This window comes from Bombus affinis, chromosome 2 (assembly GCF_024516045.1).
Source record: "Bombus affinis isolate iyBomAffi1 chromosome 2, iyBomAffi1.2, whole genome shotgun sequence".
NCBI lineage: Eukaryota > Metazoa > Arthropoda > Insecta > Hymenoptera > Apidae > Bombus > Bombus affinis.
In genome coordinates this window covers 12,696,602-12,716,183 of record NC_066345.1, presented here as the reverse complement: position 1 = coordinate 12,716,183, position 19,582 = coordinate 12,696,602, and the positions used below count along the sequence as shown (strand labels likewise).

Sequence of the window (19,582 nt, the reverse complement as noted above, 5' to 3'; positions counted from 1 at the left end):
TGGCACGAATCGCGATTTACGCGCACCTTGACAGCTGACTGTGCGCATTTGGGTCACCGGTGAGATTTCAGGTTTTCTTAATGCGAAAGCAATGCCACCGATGCAATAAAAACGCACGGCGGAACGATGCAAAGTACCTTCGCAAAACAGTCGCGCGCGATCTTTTGTTTTTTCGCCGGATTTTAACCGTAAATGGAAAAATCAGCCGCGTGTAGGACGACGAATCAGATTCGCTTGAAAGAGTAACAGTAAAAATTGTTGGTTTCGTGAAGATTAATTAAAAAAATATGAATTATCGCTTAGTCCGCGCGAACGATTCAGTATTTCCCGCGTTAGAATTCGAAACGTGCATCGAGATTCGTTTCTATGTATCGATGGCAGCGATCGAGGTTAGCAAACCTCTACCGTCGATAAAGGAGATTTCAGTAGATAAGAAAGTTTCGTCACGGAGTGAGCTACGGCTATCTTACTAGCGCCGCACGGTAAGTTTATCTGATCGGGTACGGCCGGTACTATTATTTCCTCTTTCGAGCGGGAAATTGAAAACGTTTAAGGACGTTTCATTAAGCAATTCGCAGCTTGTTCTCACTTTCGTTTGGACTTAAACGTTGCCATAAATTGTCGTAGAATTTTCGATTACCGAAATTTGCAAGCAAACGGCAAATAAACGTACTAACCTCGTCGCAAGCTGCGCACCTGGGTTTCAGCTGTTCGGCGTAATGCCTCTCGCAGAACAGAGTGTCGTCGTGTACGCAGTAAGCGAGATCAACGAGAAGCTCCTTACACTCTGTGCATCGGAAACAAGCAGGATGATACAAAAGACCCAACTTGCTCGCTGATACGGCGAGGCTACCGTATTTCAGGGGTGCGTGACACGCGCCGCAATCCTACAAACGAATCAAACACTCTTAGTTTCGTACTTCGATAGAATCGCATAGAATAATAATATTCGCGTTGATACTTACGAGATCTCTCTCGAGTACTTCCTGTACGCTTCCGATATCTAACGCGATCTCGTTCCTCGCCGCCATAAAATCGTCGGCGCTACTGGCATGTTTCGGATTCAAATGGCGACAATAAGCTCTGGCTAAGTCCTGCTTAGGTAGCTGAATCGCCAATTGTCGGTCCCTGTATCGTTCCCCAGGCGTGCCTAGCCTGGGTACGGATATCTCCGGCAGCATGGAGAAGTATTCTTCCACCTGCAACAAAAGGAAAACGAGCGTGATGTAGCGCCCATGTAATTTCCAACGAAAGAAGGACGGATCGCTGCAAAAACTCGCGTGTCTATCCAATGCCCAGTAAGATATGGTAAACGTGAGTTGTTAGCGGAAGCAGCGAAAGATAGAGCATCCGCCGATGATAAAGACCAGCTCCTGGTAATTTACACCGAGAGCTTTAGAAAATATTGTAAACTGCAAGCGCGTGCAAACGAGCTGCTCGACCGTGAACGCGTAACGAAACGTTTTTCACGATCGTATTACTACTGTATCTCGTTATTAGAGAGTTTGTTCCATCTGCAGATGGTATCCTCTCGACGTAATCGACCAGATAACTCCCGACAATTGTAGAATTTCATGTGTTACGATTGTTTGTTGAATCTCGGCGGTTGCGTCAAATCGAGACGGTACGCGCGCGGTTAAACGGGATCGAGCAGGAAGCGATTATCACGTTGTACGGAACGAGCACGGAACAAACGATCGCGATTACCCACCTTGTGAGCTGGTAGACCAGGAGGAGCCCAGGCGAGGCCCTTCTCCCTGGGGTCGAAAGCAACCGGGCACGAAGATTCTTCGCCTTTAAGGCCCAAACGAGACCTGACCGATACCCATTCTTCGTGGCACACATCGTGCGCCTCTCGGGGACACTTGCAACTGGTGCAGTTCTTTCTGAAAAGGAGAAAGAATCTCTCAGTAATTCGTTACTTTGCAAAGTCATGCATCATTCATGATATACTCGGAATTTCTCGTGGTATCGAGCAAGAAGATTAATGTCTCTCTCCCGTTTAGGAAACTGCCTTAGTTTCCCCGTGGCTGTATGTAGGGCGAACACCAATACCTTAGCTGTACGTATCTATTAAACCGAGAGGATACCACGGAGGCTAAATATTTGTCTCCAGTCTTTCATTAACTCCGGATACGTCTCCATGTCCTGATAGAACCTTTAATCGAATCCAGTTTTATTGCGCTTTAACGCGAAGCGCTTCCTGCCGATGCTCTAATCAATGCAAACATCTGTGTTATTTTTTTCCAACGATGTCCTCGTTTCCTATTTTTTTCAATTCGTCTACTCTTCCAACTTTGCAACCGGGATACGCTCGTTTCGTCAACGTTAACAACTCTCGATGCCGCGACCTGATCTTTCTTAGCGCGTAGAAAACTACGATATTAATTCCAGCAGAAACAAAAAGACGTTTGGAAAAACGTTGCCTGCGGCAATCTGCGATTCGATTCGGGAATAACAGGGGAAAGGCTGATTGCGTAAAAGTCGCGACTCTAATTCCTGCCGCCCACGTATCATACGCTAATGGTAGGATCGAACGTCAATCGTATAATCAAGGGGATGCATTTGCCCTGTTGCCGGCATTCATCGCCGTTCTACCGCACCCTTCCGGATATATCAGCGGCAAGGTCGTCGCGACGCTAACACGAAACTCTCTTTTCTTCTTTCGTGCATTCGACCTCGATAATACGACCACAAGGGCTCTCAGATAAATCTAACAAAGGGAAGCTTTATCCGGCGCTATATTCAGGGAAAAAACGAGGAAAAATAAAGACGAGGAAGCGACCGGGTGTTGCGGCGATTTACTCGCAAATCTACGAATTTCGATTTATAGGACCAGACGAACGGTGGAAACGGGCGAAACATAGGCGAAGATCGACGCAGAGGAGAGCTCGTTAAATTTAACAGTGCCAGCGGACGCATTAATGGGCCGCCGTAAAATCGGGTTTCATAGAAGCGCGATTTCGAGACTGAGAAGACATTCGCGCTCGACGCAACTTGACACCTTATTTTCGTCGATCGAGCAACCGAGAACGAAAAAGATTCTTCGTATCCCGTTCGTAAATTCTCGAAGCTAAACTAGTCCATCGAGAGCTCCTTTCGCGGGTCGTTTAAAGTGCGACCGAGAGTTCGTAAAAGGCGAAGCATCGCTCTGTTCTTACGTGACCGCGATATCCGGCTATACTGAAACTTATCTTTTCCCCTTGATAATCAGAGAAACAACGATTTTTAGCTCGGCAACCTTTGAGGAATTATTCCCGTGGGACACGGCGCAACACTTTTCATAATGTCGCGTCTATAATGTCAGAGAAATAGACGCTTTGTTTGCCAACGGACCATAATCCGCCCGTTGGCAAAGAGGTCTTGAGCGATAAAGGGTTCTCGCGACTGCTACGGAACGGCTCGTTTCTCGCGCCTTTTTCGTTGACAAGGGGACGATAACGTTGAACATCCACCCGCGCGTCGTGTTACCTTCTCTCGATATTATACGAGCGCTGTGGATGTGTCCTGGTATTGCAGGGTGGATGCAAATTAACGTTGACGCCTCGTTAACTCTGCGAACGTGAAACGTAATACTCGCATGGTGGACCATAATTCATTCGCGTTCATAGCACGCTGTCCTAGAGCCGTTTCAAATGGTTCGCTAGCGACACGCTCGTTTTCCTTTGCCCACGTGAATATCCGCTGACACCGATTCGATCGCGAATACGATTCCGCTCGTCGTACGCGTAAAAAAGCAAATTTTCCACGAGAAACACCGCGTTTTCGAGTAACCGATTTGTACGAATGGAGGTTTTTAAATTTGGCTCGATCGTACCTCGCATCGAACTCGTGAAAAACAACACGCGCGAGTTTAACCAATTACGCGCCTCCTTCCATTTAAATCTCGTTGCGAACTAGTCGAAGTGGCTTGCTACAAAGCTCGAGCATAATCAACAATGATAAGGAAGCACCATGGCCTGTTCTGAAATGGCATCTCGTAAGGAGCGACGAGAATCGCGGAGATGCCATCGTAAAAAATTTAGCAGAATAATTTACGAGGTCCCACGCGCGTCACGCACGACTATTTGCGTCCTTCGGTTCGAGCAGCGAGACCATACCGCGCGATTAATTCCTCGGGAGATATATAAACCGAGCGATTTGTCCCGACATTCCACGATGGGTGATACAAGCGTAACGCGTGTAAGCGGCGCTGTTGGTGCGGAATCCGAAAAAACGTAAAACTGAAGAGGCCGGAGCCAGAGTGGACTTATATTAATGCGCTTCTACCGCGAGAAAAGAAGCCGCGCCGCAGGAAAATCGCTCTGGAATCGTCGCCAGATCATCGAGTTTATTAATTACCAGTGGTGGAAGATAACGCGCCGACGTGGTTCGAAGGAACACGCGTAACACGACCGGTTAAACGACGCTAATTCGATTTGCACGCGGTGCGATTGAAGGAATCGCGCGCGTGTCACGCGGTCGATCGACCGGCTACATTTCTATGGCACGGCGCTTCGCGTGCCAAGAAAGGTGCGCGCGTGAAATCTGGAAAAGCGAAAGACTGTGTCGTGAGAAGTAGTCGTCGACGTGACTAACTTCGATCCGACTTTCTAAGCTGCTTTCTGTCGTGAAACGGGCAACCAACGAGCCATCGACGGCAACTCTGTCTGCCTGCTAATGCCGTTTAATTATATTTATGCTGTTCTTCCCCACCAGTCCTCTCACCGGCGCTAATGGACCTCTAGAATTTTAATTGGTCGCGATGTTATCGAGTAAACGCGTTGCCTTGAGATTGTTAGACGTCCGTGAAAGGTGTTACGGTCTGCCCGTAAACGATCTATCAACTGTGATGGCACGTGTCTGGGAGGAGCAAATATTAACCGTGTACTATCGTTAAACACGTCGGCCGGAATCGAAAGCGTATGTACCTTAGGGCGCCAGCTCGAACTCGATAAGAACCACCGAGAGCTCGATAAAACCTGAATTCAAATATCGTCACGGTAAAACCTGAATTCCCTACGTTTTAACCCCAGCTAAATCCAAATCCGATAGAACAGGTTTGCCACATAATCCACTCGCAGCAAACTCGTTTGCAGAAACTAACTTTGCCGCTTTCTTCAATTACCTAACTATCAGCTCGAACAGCTCGAACTGGTCGAACACCTTACAGTACAGGTGCAACACCCTGACGCAGGCCCACTTCATACCGGGCCAGGGTGCCAGGCTGAGATCCAGCCCGTCCTCCAGGGGACACTTGCCGATGGCGAGGCCTCGTTTCAGCTCCGCGCCGGAGATCGTTGGAAACCGATTTTTTCGATCGAGCATGGGATTCCTCCTGGTCCGTGGTGCATCCACGCCACCGGGAATTAATCCCCTTTTGATCTCGGCGCCGGACAACGTCGGGTACCTGTCCCGACGATCCAACGATACGGCTTTCTTGTAAAAATCCTTCTCGGGCACGGAAGGACATCTGGCGCGCGTCGCTTCGTGAAAAGGAGGACTCATGGGTCGTTTTTTCGGCTCCGGTATCTTCACTCTGATCCCTTGAGGTTCTGCGCCCGGCGACGATACGCAGGACACCCTCACCTCCATCTTTGGGCCCTCCTGACTCGGTCCCTTGGGACTCATCCTGGGGCCCAAACCCGAGAGCAGCGTTGGCGTCGTATGACGCCTTTGCAGTTTGTCGTTCAGGATGAGCTGTTCGATTCTCTACCTTTGATCTTCATCTTCACGTCCGCTTCTCGAGATTTCAAGGGTTCTCCAAGCTTCGTGAATCTTCTTCAAAGTTTTTGCCAGGTGTCTAGAATGATTAATTTTAAGGCTAGGAGAAGGTTTCTGCTTTCTCGTTGATCCTCGTGATCGCTGGCCGAGTCACAGGTGTACCGGACTTTCGTCCCGAGTGTGAGTCATCGAAACATCGCGATGATTGCCGTTCCACAGAGCGAAGATTGGCAAACGGCACGTCGGCACGCGCGATGATCTTTCAAGACGTGGAGTTTCTGGAAAATCACGCGCGAAGATACTTTCACCGGACAAAAAGCTAATCGAAGAGTAACGGAAAGCGGGGCGCGGATGATCGAACGTTCCTCTCGCGTGCAAGAAACGCTCCCGATCCATACTAACCCGTTCTTTCTTTTTTCTACCCCTCGTAAAAAGTCCCATCCATCGAACGAAAACCTAAGAAAGAGAAACGATCGAAGGAACGACGAGCGACCGAGGAATAACGCGATACAAGTTGAACGTTCGTTTCGCAACTAGATCGCGAAATTGCCAGTGCTCGTAGAAAAACGGCAAGGTCAGTTTATAATTCGGCTCGAATGCAGGTCGATGGTCTGTTTTATCGCCGACGAACGGACGGCTGTCGCCAGAAAAATTATTACATCTAGACGCGAACGGACGGAACACGCGCGCGAGCGCTTTGTACGCGCGGCCGGTTGAATTTATTTTCATTGCGGAAATCGCCATGGTTCATCAAGACACGCGGTTATTTATAGGAAGGACGGTCCTCCGGGATATCTGTGCGTGTCATTGGTGCAAAGAAGGACCGAAGGTTGCGCGTGAAAACGCTCGATCGAATCAAGAACCGAGAGATCGAAGCCGAGAACCGCTTTGTTCGTGAATTTCGTCAACCCGTTGTTCTCAAAAATTACCACGTTTTTCGAGCCGAGCGATCGCTAACTCATCTACAACGTCGATGAAGTCACATTTGCCCCGAATTTTCATTTTTGCCTGCGTTCGATTGACAACCTGGCCAAGCGTTGGTGCGCGGTGATACAATTCAAACAACCGGTAATCTGAACGCGAACAAAATTTTCGGAACGTCCCATTTTGACGAAACGCGTTCGACGTACGATACGGCTTTTCGCGGCCGTGCTAAGCTAATAGAATCGGAGTGCTGTACGTTGTCGCGATGAGATAATCTCTATAAATCTAACATCGAAGATAACAGGATGGAAGCAAGAAGTTGCCTTTTCCTTACACCAGCGTGCTTCTATCGACCCACTCGCGTTCCGATGAAAACGAATAGGAATTTCCGTACAGAGACCTGGCATTAATCCTACACGCTTTTCAGCTTCAGAGCAACATCTATCGTTTCATTGCAGATAGTTGGGGATCTATCGGAACAGCGATTAAAATCAATTATCCCGGATCTCACAGAACCGCCGCGAGGAAGACTCGGTTCTAATAACGTATCGATATGAATTCGATCGCTAACCGCCCATTTTGTACCTCCGTCGTATAAATAACACGTTAGACAGCAGATAGCGAGCAACCACGTATGCCGCTTGCAGCGTACGCGAACAAGGTTGACGTAAGCAAGAAGGTAGGAGCTAATAACGTTCGACGCGCGCGTACGATGTATGTATGTATATCGGACGTTAATGGCTTGATATAATCAAAGCCCGGTGACGACCGACTACGATCTTTCTTCCATTTCTGAAATGGTTTTACCTGGAATCCGATTATTCCGTCACAGGTGAATCATCGCGAGTGCAAATCTAGCGCGAGAATCACCGATAGGGAGAAGGGGAAAGGACAGGGGTCGGTTAGTTAGTCAGTCGTCAAATTGCATCCAGGCAAATTCGTTTGCCAAGAAGAGAATCCGCTAATAAGAGCAAAGTATTTTCGTCGTTGGTTCGGTGATCGCGTACCGGTCGTTCGAAAAGAAAAATGCGTTTCGCGATTGAAATATCCGTGACTACGTACATACATACATCGTTGTGTGAACGTATGCAATCGTATGCAATCGTTCGAAACGCTTACAAAAGACTTTGATAAGAAATTCTTACGACGATAAGAAATTTATGTCGTTTCCTACGATACGATAATTTATCGCGATAGAATGGCCGTTCGCGAAATTTTTCACGCTGCGTTCCCGCCACCATGCTTCGTACTTTCTGTTTATAGCGACTTAGAAATCGCATAGCGCTCGGCAACAGGCATGAAAACGTTGGATAAGCGCAGTGACAGGTGTCAGGATGTGAAACAAAGAAGCTAGACAGGCAGCTTTCGCGTCAAGGCAACGGATCTTGACGGCATATTATCGAGATAGGAAGGCGGACGGCTAATGGCTATTAATTAGATAAATGTTGGCTATATTAAGCGGCGGCGATGCCGGCCGAATGGAAATAACTCGGTCGCGGAATAACACGCAATTTCGCGTTGTTTTTGTCTTCCTGTTGGCGTGTTTCGTCTATTGCCTATCATCGGCGATCGCGAGCCAGCCCCGCTGCTGTTTTTCGATGCTTGCATCGTGACTCGCGCGTTTCGCGTCCCGACGAAAGTGAAATCAACTAGGGGAGCGGCTCGATGCCGACGTAGCCATCGTCGTTCACGATCGGTATCTCGGCCAAACGAGCACCACGATAAAAATATAAGTAGGTAATCTCGCCTCGGTGAATTCTCCGTCGTTTCCGTTTATCTCCGCGACTCTAGACAACTCGCATCGTGCAGACCGTTCGACCTCCGCCGCGTCTCTGTAAAACGTATGTATATCGCCTACCGTAACAACTTGCACGTGTGTACACAGAAGCGAGGAACGCGCTTCCACTGTTATTATTCGCGAACTGCACACCACCACTCGTAATCTTGGCCAACAGGGCGAAATCGCCGCACTGTCTTCTAGATAGCACCAATGATTATTGCGAATCTGCGATCGGAGCGAGAGGCAGATTACCGCGATAAAACTGGAGATACAGACGCGCGCGGTAGGTAGCCGCGGGAACGCGGGAGATTCGAAATGAAACGGGACGGCGCGACGCGTGCCACGTAACAGAGTGCATTCGCAGAAGGAGCGTACTTCAAACTGGCGCCATGAGATTCGACGAGAACGTAGGTAGGTGTGTACCTATAGTTAATACCGGGTGGCCCGTGAAACAGTGCGGCTCGGTGGCGCAGGCGCGGGCGACGCGGATCCCTCGAATGTCGTCGAAAGCTCCGACACGGACCAAGCTCCCACCTTGTCGTGAATTGCAACCGAACACGAGTCGAATTAGAAGCGCGGCCCGCGCAGCTTGCTGATCTACCATTTACGCGCGCTACCAGTCTTCTCGACTTAACCCCCGGCAAATCTCTGCTTTTAAAAACCTTCGAGCGGGCTCATTCTTCGGGATCACGAAACGTCCAGCAAACTTAGAGAGCGACCCGATGCTCTTCTAACGAGGCTACCCTTTTCGTCGATCGCATCGATAAATCGACGACGAATCCCTCGAGAGCGACTGAATAAACCGGTAAAGAGCGAACGAACGTAACGACGAAGCGACGTTTCGTCGGGGTTCTAATTCACAAACTGACGCGAGACTGTAACGAATGCCGGTGAAAATAGGTAATTTGCTGGACGATCAATAACTTCGGAAGCTGCTCGATTCGACACAGTCTATGAGCGCATCAGGTAACAAACGCCTGGCAAATGTCTCGTTACAGCGATTCGATAAAAGGTGTACAACGTGTAAATCACGGTGCAAGACGACGCCGTGGCATTTCGTCGTGGGTCGTTAACGCGTTTGTTGGATGTGAAGTCAGCATTTTCGATTACGCTGCTCGAGTCGTGTCTCGCGTTTGAACGATACAGGGAAACGCGTTCAGACCGACCGTTCTAAAATATTGGCACTGTCGCGTCGCACGGAAGTTGTCATTTTGCTCGAACGTGTGCAATAAGATGGACGATGCTTTTACGAATCGTTTAACGCTTGCCATTTCCAGCACTTTTTCGCTCGAACGCAGTCAGCGGAGAAAGGAAAATTACCCAGCTCGCTGTTTCTCGCCAGACCCTCGTCGCTGCTCGACTTTAATTATTATCATTATTTATTTATGCAGCGTAATTTCTCCACGATGCGGAAGAGAAATTACCTTCGTCTTTTTGCGAAAATCCAAATACGGTAAGAGATTCACCGTGCCTCGAAGCAGTCGTCTCTACCGGTGAAAGGATTTTTAAACGCATTATCGTCTATTTCTTCTTCTTCTTCCTTTTTATCTTTTTCGTTCTCATTGTCCGTGCGGAGCTATGTCAATCGCAATTGTAAATTGCACAACGACCAATTAAGCGCGGTGCGTTTATCTCGAAGAGCTAAATGGTTGGAAGTAATTTCCTTCTCTTCGAGAGGTAAATTTGACGTCTCGCGTGTTTCCTTGCGTTAAACACAAGGTGAACGCGCCGAGATTCGTGCTACATTTGCCGCGTGGACTGGAAGATCTGTCGCGGTCAGTAGATATCTCGTTCTTCGCGCTTACGTAAGAGGAAGCGCTAATAGAGAGCGATTTCGGTAAGCGGGCGAGCCTCCCTCGAAAGCTGCGCAGATTGTCACGAAAATATGACATAAGCCGACAAGATTTTGGCATGGTCTACCAACAACGACTGACGTCGGGACGCGCAAGACAGCCTGTCGTAAACACACGCGTACGTTTCTGGATTATCGCCCGTTACTACGCGTGTCTTTCTACGGGCAAGTATTTCACTTACACGGTATGCAAATTACACGCGGGAATTACTTGTAAATGTTCTCGAGTTTGCGCAAGTTTTCGTGGATTTACGTTTCGCCGAAGCGGAAGAAAGCGGAATTGACGGGCAATCGGTATTTTATTCTCCCAAGAAATTAGGATGCGGAAACTACGAACGCGGAGGGATCTGGCGCTATCGAAAAGCGAAGAATGGCCGGAATAAGTTTCAAACGAATCACCTTGGCAATGAGTCGCTGATTTATTCTGGTACGGACGTGAGTGAGATTTATTTGACGTACCCATATATTTTAACTAACCACGAATTTCTAGGACGTTCGCCGTGAATAACTAACATCGAATGACTTTGAAACAATAAACGATCATTTGCGGTTTTGATCGTGACATCCTGATACTGCGCAGACCAGCTTCTATAGTTTGCATTCGACTTATCTATCTACTACGATAGTTGAGGGAAATATCCAAACGTAAAATTTCCAACCATATGTCGCAATAAGCTCGATTAGCTATATTAAATCCGGCACGATTCCACCCGAAACGTTACGAGCCGAGGAATTAGTCGTATTATCGATCAGTGATGTCATTAATCTCGCAAATGAAAAGCTACGTAATCGTCAAAGACGCGAGACGTACGCACGCGTCGAGATTGGACAGGTACAAGGAGGATTTCGTAAAATGTCGTCTCTGAATAATTCGCGTTGCGTAAGCCATTCGCGGTCACCCGCAGGTTCGCAGAAACACGAGAGTTGAAATAGGCGGAATATACGTTGCAAAATTTTGCGTTCGCTAGGCAGACCGATAAGGTAACGTTCGTTGAATTTGTAACTAGAATCTCGAATAGCAGTTGCGGTAAATTTAAACGGAAATTGCTAAATTCCGTCTCATCTGTTTTCGGATGAAACGTAAATTGCCATGCGCCAAAATTAAGCGACATTGACGAACGAACGAGCGGACCGTACGAGTCATATCCATGAGCATCATCCTGATTTAGATTCATAAGAGGGGAGTTTCCTTGCGAAGAAATGCACGTGTGATTATCGATAATTCGAGCAGAAGCTTATCAACTCTGTACCCAGCAGCGACGAGAACGTCTTCTTAATGATTCCATTAAATGAGAAAAGAACAGCCAGTACGAGCTGTCACGTGTCATCCCGATTGTTGAAATCTCGACGATCACCGACGACACGTGATCCGATGCTAATTTTCTATCTTTGAATCTATCGCGTCATCGATTTCCGAGTTAGCCTTCCGAAATGTTTTTCAACACCTTACTATCCGAGTTCGTCTTTTCTTCGGAAAACGATGATCCAACGGATGCACGAATAAGAAATTGCTAAGGTTGCGTCACCTAACGTGGCTATTCTCTCTTCGAGAATATCGATAATTCAAGTACTTCGAATCACGAAAACACATGTCCTTACAGTGTACAAACGTCATTGTTGCAGGATTGATCGTGCGTGCAGTCAGTGCGTTCCTCCTCGTGAATATCGGGTGGCGGGCCTGAGAGCGGAGATGCACTGCCCAGGCTCAGAGAAAAAGTTCTCCGTACTCCTCGTCTTCTCATCGCGAAATTCCGTTCTCGCGAGGGGAATCGCGGCGTTTTCTTCCTCATCTCCGTGAGCTCCTTGACGGAGAGTCCATCGTCCCAAACCATGGCCGAAACACTCGCGGAACACGAATCGACGAATCGACGTTCGATCAGAAACTGACTGTATCGCACGGTAATAAAGCGGTCCCTGATCCTCGTAGAGCAGAAGGCTTATCGTTCGAAAGCAAACACGGCCGCGTATCGAGATAACAAAATAATTCGTGAGAAGCTTTCAGAGAATCACGAGGTGGCTCGACCTTCGGCCGCGACAACACTGAAACCAAACTCGCCTGAACGAGGCCAGTTGGTTGAACGACGTCTCATTGGATCCCCCTGGCAGGCAAATCGAATTAACTTAATGCGGTTATGGAATCTACGAGCCTTTTCGTTGTCCCGATCCCTACTTGATTTCGGTCACCGCGTGACGCATGTAACGATCGCTCCGCGTGAAACGAGCCACGACACACTCGAGAAATCATCAACGCGTAGCTACGATTTTATCCGATAACGTCACAAGTGTTACTCGACGATTGCCGACGATGAATTAACAGAGGACATGAACGATTCGAACGTATGAAAGATCAGCTGAAAATCCCTGATCGCGTTAAGCCAGCTTCCATGTCGATCCGCGCGCGACTTTCGACTGGCTGGTCGTCTTCCAGTCGCGGCACATCGCGATTCGCTTGAGAACAGAAGCCGCAGTGACCTTCGCTCGATGGTTTGCATTACGAACACCGTTGTTCGGAATCGTACGCGGTCTGTGTCATCGCTACCAATCGTTTCTACGTTCAAAGATAAAAGTCTGCTTTTCCTTCTAGCCGATCAATACGGTAGATTCGTGTTCTCAATCACGTACGCGTTTGAGTAGCTCGTTTTATTTCACGCAATCCTATTGGAACGCTTCGAAATGCTTCTCGAGTTTAGGTCCTAAATCGTTCGAGTACCTACAGCATTGGGAAGGTTAATACCTGGGTTCAAGCATATTTGGTTCGTAACACGATGTGCATTTTGCCGCGTGAATCATCGAACCGCGATTACACAGCGGCTTTAATGATATCGTAAAGCGTTTGAAAGCCTCTCTAATACTCTAATCGGAACTTGCACGCAGCACATACGCGAACTGAAACGACCGACGATGGTTGCTATTGGGCAATTGACGAGAGAACCTTGTTGCTCGACATTGAGTCGGACTTTGACTCTATGCTGCGCGTCTGGCAGCTGCAATCGCGCGAGCCTCGCCTCTAATCGTCCCCTCCATTCGTCGTAAATTCAATCCGCAGTTCAAAGATCTTATCGCCAGTTATTTACAGTCATTGATGTTGAATGTAACGCGCAAGCCGCGTTTTTCCGCAGCCGGAATTTCGTGCGCGAACGACATCGTTGCTGTGCGGTTAATTAATCGTTGGAGACGACGCGTCGACTATAGAAGGAGAAGACGGAACGATTCTCGCGAAACGAACTTGACGCAAGACGCTTTCAGCCACGTGAGACGTATGTATATCGTGGCGTATTCACGAGAACGCTGAATACGACTGAGACTACAATGCCAGTGGTGTCCTCGTCGATAAAGATTATCACGAGCAAGTAACCTCGTTATCTCTGGCTTTGGTGAGGCGTTGCCAGCGTACGTCCCATGAAACGAGTTGCGTTTAAAAGGACGTTTAACGCGCATTTGCATACAATCAGATTGTCGAAACCACTCTATCATTCGCCTTCATTCCTGTCTGCAGTGGCATAAACGATTTTTCTGATTGTCGCGTATCCAGGTTTTCGTTTGTTCCTGGTTTTTTAGCGTCGAATTCAACACGTTACGGCGTTGCAACGTACGTATAACGACGCGTTGCTTCGTGTGTAGCTTAACAAACAGTCGTCTGGGTGAACAACGCCAAGTCTTTAATTGGGAAGTCACGTTTAAGTACCGGGAAGAGCAATACCTGTCGGGTTTCTCAGATACGAAGAATCCTTACAGCTAAGACTTGTAATTGAATTATCGAGCTTCGCAACAGGGTGATACAAGAATTTCCGTGGCAGGCGTTTTTCCTCCTCTAGAGCTGGATCGTTTAAAAGGTTTGCACAGGCGAAGGGTCGACGAAAATCGAGGAGGCGGTAAAACGATCGCACGGACAAACGAACATACATTCAGAGATGAAACGTGAACGCGTGCTGTCACGATAGCCGCGATCTGTTTATTTGTTGTAATCACAAAGAAACTTACTCCATTACTGAGATGGCTGACAGCCAGTACATTTACAAGTCAGAACGTGACACAACGTAAACACGTATCCCATCCACGCAACAAGCCTTCGACTTTCGACCAGCCTTCGCTTGATCCTTCTGCAAACTTAATTCCGCCGCGTGTAAACCTATCAACGTTTAACAAAATCTCTGTATCGTCGTTGTCTCTAACCGACTGTCGACTCACCGATTGCCGTGATAAAGGGAGGAGTCCTCTTTTCCAATGACTCGAGCGGTATAGCTCGAACTCTCCCACTTGGCGCCCATCTCGCGTGTATGCACGACAACGTTGCACGTGCTCGCCACGTGGAAATGCGACACGATTCGCCAGCGAACCTCCGGTAGACTACGCGCGAGACGATGCAACGAAAGAAACTCGGCGAACGAACGACAGGATCACCGACACGGCGGAGACTCGCGAAGCGGCTCTAACGAAGGAAGGTGGAGGCCGCGAGCAATTTCGACGACGATACTTTGCGTCGGCTTTCAGCCTGTTCTCCAGCCGCGCGAATGACTTTATCGCCGGGTTATTTGTCCCGATAGCGCGAACAACCGGTCGATCATACTCTAAATTTAGCGCGGCTCGATCGGTTGAAGAGCGAGCGAGACAACTTGAGAGAAACGGACGATATTACGCGCACTCACGCACGAAGGCACGCACGTCCGCCGGAGAAGGCAGGAATATACGCACTGTTCGCTAACCGCTGTAACTGTTAACTTGCATCGAAATCGTCGAGCTTCTTCTTCTTCTGCCTCTCCGGCGAAACCATCGTTACTTGTGTTCGTGCTCGTGCGCTGTCAATGCCAGCTGATCGGATAGAGCAGCACGCAGCTCGGCTTTACGCGCTCGATGATTTATCGCTGTCCCGGAATATAATGCTCCCGTTCATCGCTTCCTCGAAGCTGAAACGCCACTTTCAGAAAGGGCTTCTCAAAGTCAAGGGGTCCCCTTTCGCTTTCAGAGCTACCGTGACGTTGCATTCGCCCGGTCTTCGTCTTTCTTCAGGGGAAAAGATACGCGTTGTTTCGTGCCGTTGATTCAACAGCCGATAACGAGGATCGATTTAAAGAAACGTCGCGGCAGTAGCTGTAGCGATCAAAGCAATCGACTCTGACGAATGTCGCAATCGGTATGTAGAAAATATTATCGGCGAGTGAATGAACGCCTACGCGCGCGTGGCACGTCGGCCGTGTGTCTTTCAATTTATTTAATCAGAATAAATTTATCCGCGTCTGCCAATGTATTACTTAACGCGTACTCGTGTCGCAATCGCGGAGTTAATGAAAATCTCGGATTGTTCTGGGATTTGTAAGTGTTTTCCATGTATTTCATGTATTTCATGGTATTGTAAGAATATCGGATGGCAGGCAAATCTTCGTACGTTAAAGTTAGATAAAATAAGTAAGACTAAAATAATAATGATAATATATTGGAAACTCTTGAAGATATCACACGCACGACACACATTCTTGCCACGCGTAGCCAAATCTCTACGTGACATCGTGCAGTTTATGCGTGCATCCTTCAAATCGTTCCACGCTCGCTACCGATATCTCATGCTTTATATAATCGCTCGGATCTTTGCTGTTCGCCATTATCACTCCACTAAGTTTAACGTAATAATCATAGCAGCAGATACTTCAATTTTCGGTATGTACTCGGAAGAACTCGTACAAAATAGTCGAGGGACTGTTAAAGCTACTAATGCGAATGTAACATTGACGAGTTCAGTGGACCCAAACGCGCAAAACAAAAAGTGAAATTCTCGACACGATTTGTCCGTGCAGAAGGAGGCTCGAGCGCTAGAAAGCCATGTAAACCGAGGAGAACACGCTTTTGCCAGGAATTCTAATCCCTCGCGTGCTTTCTTCACCCACGCGTCGCATTCCCATACGACGACGACGACGACGACAACGACGCGGCGTGATTACGCTTACGTACTTACATATTATAGATGCCAGCAGAATGCGTGCGAGTGAGCGACCGCACGCGAGTACCGACGCGATCAGTCGCGCCGATATGATTCCAGCGCGAGAGTAAACGCTCTTTATTCGCTGACGATAATATCGCGTTTGTTGTACGACCGCGGACAAGATGTAACGTCCATCAAACATCTTACGAGACATCTTGTCGGCTTAACTGAAATAGACGTCTTGAAAAAAGTCAAAGGTTTTATAGTATCCTTAGATATAATCTGGAACGATGGGAGCAGAAATTTCGTTCGATTTGATCAACGAAATGGATAAAATCGACAGACAGGAGACCTAACGAGGTGATTGGCAAACGAAGGTTTAAATCGTTAGAGCAAGCATAAAAATAGCGAATGTGATGATTCGGATATGATTGTCGCGTTTCGAATGGAGTTGTCGAAGAACAGTCGGAAACGATTACCGTCGTGTAACATTTTGAAGACAGGTTAACGATTATAGCAGCACTTGTTTATACTTGATATGCGACGACCGTTCGATCGATCTTCAAAATTTAGTAGTTTGTTTTAAGCAACTGGAGATAGTCCAGTGAATTATCGAAGTGTTTACCAGCGCTGGAGTTATTGCCGGTTTATAGCGGATAAATTTCTCGGTATTTTACAGGCGGTTAAGTCAAATAAATAGCCGTGCCGCGTGCCGCATCTCCGACTTGTGGTGGCTCGTGGAATATTAAATATAGAGCTTTGACACACATAGAATGTCGCGTGATCGTTCCACGCGAAGAGATCGCGAATTCACGCGTGTTTTGCCTCGGTCCATGTTCTCGTAAATAAATATCCGGGAATACGTCGCATGGAAACCGCGTTTCTTTGCTTTGACAACGGATTCGTGCCAATTCCCTGTAATCTCCCTCGTGATTCAGTGCTCCGATCGAACTACGGTGCTCGCGCGCCGATGACGGCGGATCAATCTAAAAAATTCCGGCGAGCGCGACCCTCGAAGAGATCCTTGAAAAAAGTGTTTCGTGCCGAGATCTATTTGCCAAGCGGCTTATGACCATCCCGCTAAGTGATTCGACACGAGTTGGTGTAAAAAACCTACGTTAGGGTGTGCGTTGTATTTGTTAGAAATGTCACTGACTACCTTCCTTTAGAATTCTCGTATTACCCGACAGAAGCAGTTTCTAACAAGCTTGATCCCGCAATGGTGGATCATGTAAGCGAGGCTATATCGAGCCCTACTCTAATCATAAAAAAAGATCGTGGTTCCTATACCATTTCATGGATCGAGAACGACCACGAGAACACTGTGATTCTACTTTTCCCGGCGATGAACGGCAGCTGGGCTAGGTAGCGCGATAAATCAATTCGGGCATTAAAATCACCGTGGTCGTTCGGCCGACGCGATCCCGTTATTACGCTCTTCGCATTGTCACCGATCCGCCTGTGTCTCTATCTTCTCGCGTGTCTGCGAATTAAAGCGTCCCACGGTAGGAAAGATCGATCCAGAGAAGCCGAGAACGACTCGTGCGATTTGTCAAGTTGGCGCGTTGCGCGCAACCACGTGGTGTCGCCTGTCGCGGGCGGATTTAGTCTCCACGAAATCGTACAACCGCGAGGAAAGTTGATTACTCGTTTGGATACTCGATGCAAAAGGAAGCTAAGTCAACGAGGAATTTGAAAACAAGATATGTCGATAAGTGCGCAGGATTTGTTGGCGCCTACAGCGGACGAAGGAAGTAGCGCAAATTAGCGGAAAGACGAGCGGGGATTAAGCGACGAGAGATGGAGCCGCGACGCGCGTGCGACATTGCCGCAAGGACGACTCAATAAACGGTTTATCGCGTATCCGGAAAAGTAAAACGCATCCTGGTCACAGCTGCAACTCCAGGAACTTCGAGCGATGATGTCAGAGAAAGAGGAATACGTGGCTGGTTGTTAACGATCGTTTTTGGCCGGGAACCGTTTTGACGTTCCGGTATTCGAGCCGACAAAAGCCGCTGGTTTTCGGTCGAACGGACGACACTCTCGAGGCAGCCGTGACTAAGAAAGTTAAAGTATAAAGGTGATCTCACTGCGCGATACGCGTGGGTGACCGACATCTTGTCAGTCCTACACGCGACGGAGCACCTGCGTGTCATCGCGCGTAGTAATCGTCCGAGCAATTATCGGCGAGAATCACTCGACGGGACGGACGCTCGTAATAATAGTCGTGCGAGAAATCGAGCGAGTCCTCAAGGTTCTCCGATGGAAGCGCAAAGGTGCTACCGACGCGACGCGGCCGCAAAGAGTATCCGATTGGCTGAATACCAAGACGCGGGACGTTCGAGGAAACTATGCGCCTCTTCCTCGGATTTTCGCTAAGGGGAATACCGCGTGGCTCGATCAACACCTTCCGCCGGTCTTTCGACGAGCCTCGAGGATTCGTGGCGATCAAAGCAAAAATACTGGCGCACTCGAAAGACGCGCGACTTCAAAGCGCCAGCTATGTCGCGCCACGCGCAAGCCAAACATTTATTTGCCGCGAGGAATCAACTAAATAACTGTCGATAACATTTTCTTGAAACTTAATCGGGGCTGTCTCGAATCTGGCGTCGAAACGCGGTTTTGACAAGCGAAACTCTGAAAATAATTTAAAATAAATAACTTTAACTGGGAAAAGCACCATACCGGTTTTGAAGGTGCTTAACCGACAAGTTCTTTGAAAAGGCCAGGGACGACGTCGGCATTGGCCGCACTGAAAATAGTCTTTTATCGTGTTTTCGGAAGCGGCAACGGCTGCGGGAGGTGGGTGCCGCTTGTAAATCAGCGTTTAAAGCGTTTAAAAACGCGATAGGTGGGCCGATTTAAAATAGACGGTGGAACGCGCGAGTAGCCGCACGCCAGAGCGCAATAGGCAGTGTTAAATCTCGCGAAACAAAAAGAAACGAGTACGGGCGACTTTCTGCATTTCGTCATTCGATATTCCAGCATGCAAATCGAGAAGCCGCGGTTGCGCCAATTCCGGACGCTTCGCTGCTCCGCGAGCAAACGCGGCCGCCACGATGCCGCTGTTCTGTCGCGGGAGAATCGCCTTGTTAAACGATCGTTTTTTCCATTCCATGTTTCGACATTACCTGTCCGCCGACCGCTTCTGTCCTCGTGATACTTTTCGCTAAACCGCGAATTTTTATTCGTCCTGTTCGACGGACGGTCATGAGAAGAATAAATTTGGACACTGGACGAAATTGATATGCGAATTTTAATAGGTCATCGTGTTCTCCGCTTGAAATAACTAGGCCTGCATAGCTGAGTAGGCCGGCAGACTTCTACATTCCTTCCTCTGTGCCGAGATAATTTAAAATATTACATAAAAATAGACACGTTGAAACTATGCTACTTGCAACATCAGAGG

At 48.2% G+C, this 19,582-nt stretch overlaps 1 protein-coding gene across 6 annotated transcripts in view; it reads right to left on the bottom strand.

The window, feature by feature from the left end:
• The window catches only part of LOC126924827 (four and a half LIM domains protein 2), a 70,510-nt gene that overhangs the window by 23,838 nt on the left and 27,090 nt on the right, over positions 1–19,582 (bottom strand). For 2 of the 6 annotated variants that reach the window (XM_050739774.1, XM_050739725.1), the window contains exons 3-5: positions 1,712–1,886; positions 966–1,199; positions 678–887 (exon numbers count right to left, since the gene is read on the bottom strand). In XM_050739774.1, the coding sequence (XP_050595731.1) occupies positions 678–887; positions 966–1,199; positions 1,712–1,886 (619 nt within the window). Of the gene's footprint in view, positions 1–677; positions 888–965; positions 1,200–1,711; positions 1,887–5,107; positions 5,967–11,858; positions 12,591–14,240; positions 14,261–14,447; positions 14,619–19,582 lie in introns of those variants that run through there. The other 4 variants (XM_050739782.1, XM_050739791.1, XM_050739765.1 and 1 more) reach the window with 4 other exon arrangements.